This window comes from Aegilops tauschii, chromosome 5 (assembly GCF_002575655.3).
Source record: "Aegilops tauschii subsp. strangulata cultivar AL8/78 chromosome 5, Aet v6.0, whole genome shotgun sequence".
Lineage (NCBI taxonomy): Eukaryota > Viridiplantae > Streptophyta > Magnoliopsida > Poales > Poaceae > Aegilops > Aegilops tauschii.
Genome location: NC_053039.3, coordinates 72,218,417 through 72,225,395, shown reverse-complemented (window position 1 = coordinate 72,225,395; position 6,979 = coordinate 72,218,417). Strand labels below are relative to the sequence as shown.

The window sequence follows — 6,979 nt, the reverse complement described above, 5'->3', positions numbered from 1 at the left end:
AACATAAATGAGCGCATCCTACGGTCGTAGCTCCTTCCCTCCAGTTAGCAAGGAGCGAGCTGAACCGTTGGATCGGCTCCGATGGCGGATTCGCGGTAATTTTGCCGAATCGGCGGGGATACTCCGGGGTTTCGTGGCGAAGAAGTACGTACTCCACTTCCCGACTCCCGGCGTGGTGGCGGCCTGTACCGCTGTACGTAACACGTGAAGCAACTTTGGACTGTAGCCAAACAAACCTGCCACCCCCGTGATCGACCGACTCGACTGTCTCCTACTCCTCCCAGGCCGCCGCTTGCCACCCCGCTCCCACCGCTCCCCCCCCCGCCCGCCGTCGTCCCCCGAGCCTCACTCTCAGAGAAGAAGAAGCGACGATGTCTCCTGCCTCCGCGCGCGCCCTCACCGTCGACTCCCTAAACCCAAAGGTAGCAGCTCTCTGCCGCCGCCCGATCCACACGCGTTTCCAAATCCAATGCTGGTGGTCGGTTGGTTTTGCAGGTGCTGGCGCTCGCGGATCACCTCCGGGGCGCCGTGGCCGGCCGCGCGCAGGTACCTTCCCCAGTTGCTAGTATTTTCCAAGAGATTGAGATCCCTGAGAAACGTACGGTTGGAAGCTGCTGTACCATAGTGTATCCGTGTATGTGTCTGAGCCAGCGGCCGTACATGACTCAGAACCATGTTAAATTGCCACTACTACAGCACGTATTTTGCACCTAGCTTGGCAGATCATGCAAATTAAGTGATCTTCTCTTCTGTTTCTTGGTGAGGTGTCCAGCGCATGCAGAAAGAGCTAGAAACAAATCCGGGTCTATACCCTTTCGATGAGGTATGTTCCAGTGAATCTCATCACATTATTGAAGAACAATTGAATATCATCTTCCACTGGAACTTTCCAAAATTCATAGCCTAGATGCATCTACTTCTGTTAGTGTTTCTACCATTTTTTCCCTTTTTACTGTGGTTAATATTTCCATTTCTTCCTGTAGATAATCTATTGCAACCTTAGCAATCCACATTACCTCGGACAACAGCCAATTAAGTTTTTCCGTGAGGTGGGTGATTTGCTCCATATGAACTCTTTTATTAACAATCTCGTTTCTTCATGCTCTGATGCTTTCTTGTCTTCCAGGTTCTTGCCTTGTGTGATTACCCGCATCTTCTGAACTGCAGTGTAACTAGTTCCATATTCAGGTAGTAATAAACACCACAGACCACATCATATGAGCAAGATGCATTCAGATTCATAAGCTAGATAGCTCAACTCGATTGTTGCTGTTGCAGTTCTGATGCAATAACAAGGGCGAGGGAGATTCTAGACCTCATTCCTGGGAGAGCAATGGGAGGATACAGCCACTGTCAGGCAAGATCAGGAACCCAGACCCTCTTTTGACAAATGCAGAAATGAACCTAGAACCCACTAACGGTTTTGACCTCTAGGGTACCGAAGGGTTGCGGAATGCAATTGCTGTTGGAATAGCCACTCGTGATGCTTTCCCATGCAATGCAGAGGACATTTTCCTGACAGATGGAGCAGCTGCGCCGGTACTATTTGATCCACCATATGCGGAGCAATTCCTTCATCCACCATCTTGTGCATAACACTCTGAATAATAGTTGGAGATATTGTGATCCTCTGCTACTACTGGGCATCCTGACAATGTTATATGATATATCTCATACGCTGTCAAACTACTCTGTGGAAGTTCCTTTTGCACTTTAGTAATTAGCACTATTTTTTTACGAACCTCGTTCTTATCACTAATATATGATTGACTTAAACCACCTAATATGCCATGATAACAGGAGCAATGTCACTAAACATCCAAGATGAAAGTTATTTTTATCTCCCCCTTTCCTTCCTTTCAGATATGATTCTTGCCAATCGAGTTGTTTGTTTGATTTACAAACAGGTTCATATGGTAATGCACCTGTTGATACGAGATGAAAAAGATGGCATCCTTTGCCCGATTCCATCACATTTCCTGTATACAAGCTCAATGGCTCTGTGTGGTGCAACTCTTGTATGTACTTCATTACTGGATCGAATTGAATCCATGTCAACTCGATTTTACTGGTTGTCAATCTGCAGTAAGCAAGATGATATCTGCTTTCTCAGGTACCGTATTACCTTGACGAATCAGGAGGTTGGGCCGTGAGTATTTCGGACCTGAAGAAGCAGCTGGATGGTGCCCGATCTGAGGGCATCACTGTTAGGGGACTTGTGGTTGTAAATCCAGGCAACCCTACTGGACAGGTGTGTTTACTGATCATCGACTTGTGTAATTCATATATTCTTGTACAGGTCTTAATGTGGTTAAATTGTACATAGGTTCTTGTGAAGGAAAACCAGTGTGAAATAGTGGAATTCTGCAGGATTGAAAACCTTGTTCTTCTAGCAGATGAGGTGAGGTTTTTGTATCTTTCTTTATAAGAATCTATAAAGTTTCCTTGAATTTTGTGTATGTAACCCGCTGTATCTTTTCTTGAACTTACTGGTAGGTTTACCAAGAAAATGTTTACACAGATGAAAAGAGATTTATCTCTTTCAAGAAGATAGCACGGTCCATGGGTTTTGGTGAAGAAGATATTTCTTTAATATCATTCCATTCAGTTTCTAATGGTATATGACATCTAGTTCTTCCTTTTATCCATGTTTATTCTCAGTTATACGCGGCTCTCTTGTTACTTGCTATAAAAATGAGAAGGGGAAGTATGTTGTTAGGTGCACTCATGAGAAAGATTTCTTTAAACATTGGATTTTCGACTCATCGAGTAAAGCCAACATAAGGAAGTTCTTGCAAAAGCAGATTTGCATATTGGTTATGTTAATAGAATAGAATCATACTAATGTAATGACTATTTTTTTCTCGAACATTGGTAATGTAGTGATTTGTTTATTCGAATTTGAACCCATTACTTGGTAATGTTATTCTAATGACTTTTTTCTCCATCTAGCACGCCATGTACTCTTTGTCTATTGGCTTTCTAGGCACTGTCTTTTCCTCCCTTTGCTTAATAAGGAGCGTCTCGCATACTGTATTTCTTGTATATCAAACCAAGTGTGGGGTATCATCATCTGTTCCTGTTTCCAAAGTTCCAAGTAATCTGAAGTTCTGAACTACTGGGGTGAAGTTTCATACATGCACCACAAATTCTCCATCGAATGGATTGATATTTGTTAGAAGTATCGTCTTCTCCATCAGGATACTATGGAGAATGTGGGAGAAGAGGGGGTTACATGGAGGTCACTGGCTTCAATTCTGAAGTTCGGAAACAAGTATACAAAGTGGCATCCCTAAGCTCATGCTCCAACTTAGCCGGCCAGGTTCTCGTGAGCCTAGTCATGAACCCACCAAAGGTCAGTAAATATGCATCTCATCTTGCCTTTGCATTTCTATATACGTTTTAGTTAGCCTCCCTTTTGTCAGGTTGGAGATGAGTCATACACCTCTTACTGGGAAGAAAGAGATCGCATTATGTTATCATTATCCCGATGTGCAGAGGTTCCCTTTTGTCACATCCACTTCCATGATTATCTTCATTTTACGTGCAAAAATATCATTATCTCTGAATGTCACATTGTTGGACTTGTTTTGTTCAGGCCATGGTGCAGGCATTCAACAGCCTGGAAGGCCTGACTTGCAGCAAGGCTGAAGGGGCAATGTTTGTATTCCCATCTGTTCGGCTGCCTAAAAGGGCAATTGCGGCTGCTGAGGCAATGAACACCAAGCCAGATGTGTTCTATGCTCTCCGCCTTCTTGAAAACACTGGCATCGTCGTCTTACCTGGCTCTGTGTTTGGACAAGTGAGTGTGATGCACTTATTTAATTTGATATAGTTGTCTCTGGAACTGACTAGACGTGAACCAAAGATAGGAACTTATATTTTATCCTTTTTATTCAAGATTATTACAGGGAGATTTTCGTGTTGCTATTCTAATATCATGTTCGTTTCTGTGTTTATACTCTGAATGAAGGTACCTGGCACATGGCATTTCAGATGCACAATCCTGCAACAGGAGGAGAAAATACAACTAATCATCAATCGCTTTAAGGCGTTCCATGAAACTTTCATGGAAGAATTTCGCGATTAAAAGTCGCCAGCTTATTTGATCTGTAGCACAACTTTTCAAGTCTGGACAGAAAAAACATGAGCTTTGTAACCGTCAGTTACATGATTTATGTCTGGAACAATTGAGTTTTTCCTTTGTATCATTCTGAAGTTAATCTAAAACTTATCCATTGCACAATAAGAAACTTTTCAATTTAAAATCCTATTCGGTGTGCTGTAAAAACCGAGGTGGGGAAACTTGGTGGGAAGCAATTTGGAAGTCACTGTCATGAGTCATGACCTGAATATTTTACCCAATAATGCTAGTACAAGAGTTAGAAAACGAATTTGCCTGCCAATTTAATAGGTAATCAGCTGAACTTAATCTTAACAGCACACCCAATCATCTGCTTTGCCACAGCTTGGTTGACCTAACATCCCTATTTAAAACTGCATCCACCACTATCCCACTAATGGCCATTTACATGACATGTACTCCATGATCAGTAGTTGTGTGGTTCCACGTTTCAAAACTCAGCCATGGCTGCCTTGAGGTGCTACTCATCTACTGCTGCAATCATAGTCCCAAGGAGGAAGATTTGCACAAGAGCTTCCATGGATGGCAGCTCCAGTTCCGAATCCAGGCAACAAGCTTCTAGTTCGGTCAGCTTCGCCTGCAAGGTGAACAAGGTAAGTACCTGTTCGTGCCAAAAGCTATGGCATGTCAAATATAATGGTGATGATGTAACTATGTTAGCATGTAACAGCACTGTTTTTAGTAATCTGAAGGAAACACCATATTTTTATTTCCCCAGGTTTATGAGGACAAAAACATGGGCATCCTCTGTTACACTGATGAGAATGGTGAATTGGTGTGTGAGGGCTTGGATGAAGGCCCGAGACTAACATGGCGAGATATGGAGAAATTGACCAAAGAGAGGTAAGCTATATATTATGTTCATCCTTTTCTGTATGTTTTATTTTTGTTTTAACACTAGAGTGCTGCTTCCCATATATATAAATGACCAGTGTGTTTGCCGTGACGTGTTCTGATCAGAGAATCGAAGAACACGACAGAAGATTGGCGGGAGAGAGCGCTGCGGATCGCGGGCGGGATCGACTGGAGCGGCCTTCAGTCTGCTGCTGCCACGGGGAAGAAGTGAAAATGGAAGCTGGCTTGAAGCTTAGCCTCCCTGTAGATCCATTAATCTCGTGGTGATGTTTCAAGTCTTTGTAGAAACGCTGGCTGTTACTGTTATGTGTAGATCAATCTCCACGGTTGCTTGCTTGCTTGATCCGCAATAAGTATCTTATGTGTGTAGGTAGGAAGGATTGGAGAACACTGGGGGCTGATCTAGCTGGTCAACTCCTACTCTTTGTCTCTCTCTGCTGAATAAGAAATGATTTAGCTTCACCGCAAATTCATGCTGATTCAGTTTTCAGTTTCTTCTTTTATCATGTTGTGTCGAGAAAAGAATTTGCTCCAAGGGTGCCTTTATTTGGTTTGCGATTGATCTGAATTTAAACCTTGTCATCTGTGTGTTGCGTTGTAAGCAACCAATTCTGGTCCAGATCAAGCAACGATTCCGGCAAAATAATCTCTAATTGAAAAATGTCAAGCACGTGGACTGTGGAGTTTTAGTCAACCATCCTCGTATGCGTGATGTTTAGAGAGGAGCTTGATTTCGGTTCTGATTAAGTTTACTCCTTTGAACAAGGTTGTCTATGTAGCAGCGGAAAATTTATGTTAATAACTAACCACATACAAGTGTGAGAAATACTCTGCCGTCTCTTTGCCAATTTCCTTGCCAAATTCCCTGTGGAAGAAACAAAAAATAACACCAGGTTCAGACTTGCTCGTTTTATCTGACAGTTCAGATAATATGTGGCGACCCAAGTTGCCACTGAGCGTTTTCATCACAACGATGGTGTTTTCTAGGTGGGGTGAGAGAGGCTCTAACTCTCGACCTCAGGATAACTCACGTTTTTAGCTATGAGACCTACGCGCTAGCCAACTGCGCCACCACCCCTTTGTTGTTTTACCAGCGAAACAATCATCCTTGTTTCGACAGGGCCATACAAATCACTACATACACTGTAACAGACCAACATTATGAACAGGATTTGTAATCACAGGAGAAGCTCACACCACACGCTCTAGTATTATTGCTAGGCAGGGGAGAATTCAGTACAGCCTCAAGAACAAGCACAAGAATCAGAGAGGAAGAAGATAGGTAGTCCGCCTGTCAGCGACCTTCTACTTGGGCTTGGGCCAGACAGCAGGTTGCCACCACTAGGCTTGGGCAACTCAGAGGCATGGGACGCAGACACTACACATACTTCAGAAGTGGCAACAGCAACGGTGGCTTGGATGGATAGCCCTGTCACTGATGTTCAGCCAGTGACCCAAGCGTTGCCTGCATATCGTGCAGCTGGGATTTGTGCGCGATCGTCCTTCAGCGACGCCCCTGCTTTGCTCTGTTTGTGCTGAATTTGTTCAACTTGTGCCTTCTTTGTTGCTGCCACTTCTTCAGTGCACGTCTTGTTACACACACTCCCACTTTGCGCTTATGTTTTCTTTGCACTAAACCGAAGCTCACACGAGAAGTACTCCCTCCGTCCCAAAATTCTTATCTTAAATTTGTCTAAATACGGATGTATTTGACCAAAGTAGTCAGAGAACCACGATGAGTCCTCTGTGTGATGCTTCCTGAGCTGCCAGCCATGTCATGCCTGGGTTCAGACAGAGCTTTTTTTCTTTCATACGACAGTACTTCCTTTGTTCAGAATTAGTTAACACTCAAACGAATGTATCTAGCATGGTGTTGCACTAATTCTGGATGGAGGAAGTATAACGAAACGACACAAACCATCCAGTGCAAAACGAAGGGAAATAAGTCTCGGAGACACTGGGCATCTGGGCATGCAATGC

At 43.6% G+C, this 6,979-nt stretch overlaps 2 protein-coding genes across 2 annotated transcripts; both read left to right on the top strand.

Moving 5' to 3' along the window:
* Positions 1 to 246: 246 nt before the first annotated feature.
* Positions 247 to 4,253, top strand: LOC109749219 (alanine aminotransferase 2). The gene is made up of 15 exons (XM_020308196.4): positions 247 to 422; positions 496 to 546; positions 773 to 823; positions 984 to 1,049; positions 1,127 to 1,188; positions 1,279 to 1,357; positions 1,435 to 1,539; positions 1,908 to 2,018; positions 2,114 to 2,251; positions 2,327 to 2,401; positions 2,497 to 2,617; positions 3,201 to 3,355; positions 3,426 to 3,500; positions 3,599 to 3,802; positions 3,974 to 4,253. Exons 1-15 carry the CDS (start codon positions 372 to 374, stop codon positions 4,088 to 4,090), a joined length of 1,461 nt encoding a protein of 486 aa, XP_020163785.1. The 5' UTR covers positions 247 to 371; the 3' UTR covers positions 4,091 to 4,253.
* A 196-nt stretch (positions 4,254 to 4,449) lies between these two features.
* Positions 4,450 to 5,468, top strand: LOC109749220 (uncharacterized). The gene is made up of 3 exons (XM_020308197.4): positions 4,450 to 4,737; positions 4,863 to 4,987; positions 5,105 to 5,468. The coding sequence occupies exons 1-3, from the start codon at positions 4,588 to 4,590 to the stop codon at positions 5,208 to 5,210; spliced, it is 381 nt and encodes a 126-aa protein (XP_020163786.1). The 5' UTR covers positions 4,450 to 4,587; the 3' UTR covers positions 5,211 to 5,468.
* Positions 5,469 to 6,979: the final 1,511 nt, after the last annotated feature.

Excerpts from the sequence above, each read along its gene's own strand:
- LOC109749219 (XM_020308196.4), top strand. The coding sequence starts at position 372 with ATGTCTCCTGCCTCCGCGCGCGCCCTCACCGTCGACTCCCTAAACCCA. Across the intron at positions 423-495 it reads TCGACTCCCTAAACCCAAAG|GTGCTGGCGCTCGCGGATCA; the intron begins GTAGCAGCTCTC and ends TTGGTTTTGCAG. Across the intron at positions 547-772 it reads CCGTGGCCGGCCGCGCGCAG|CGCATGCAGAAAGAGCTAGA; the intron begins GTACCTTCCCCA and ends TGAGGTGTCCAG.
- LOC109749220 (XM_020308197.4), top strand. The coding sequence starts at position 4,588 with ATGGCTGCCTTGAGGTGCTACTCATCTACTGCTGCAATCATAGTCCCA. Across the intron at positions 4,738-4,862 it reads TCGCCTGCAAGGTGAACAAG|GTTTATGAGGACAAAAACAT; the intron begins GTAAGTACCTGT and ends TTATTTCCCCAG. Across the intron at positions 4,988-5,104 it reads GAGAAATTGACCAAAGAGAG|AGAATCGAAGAACACGACAG; the intron begins GTAAGCTATATA and ends TGTTCTGATCAG.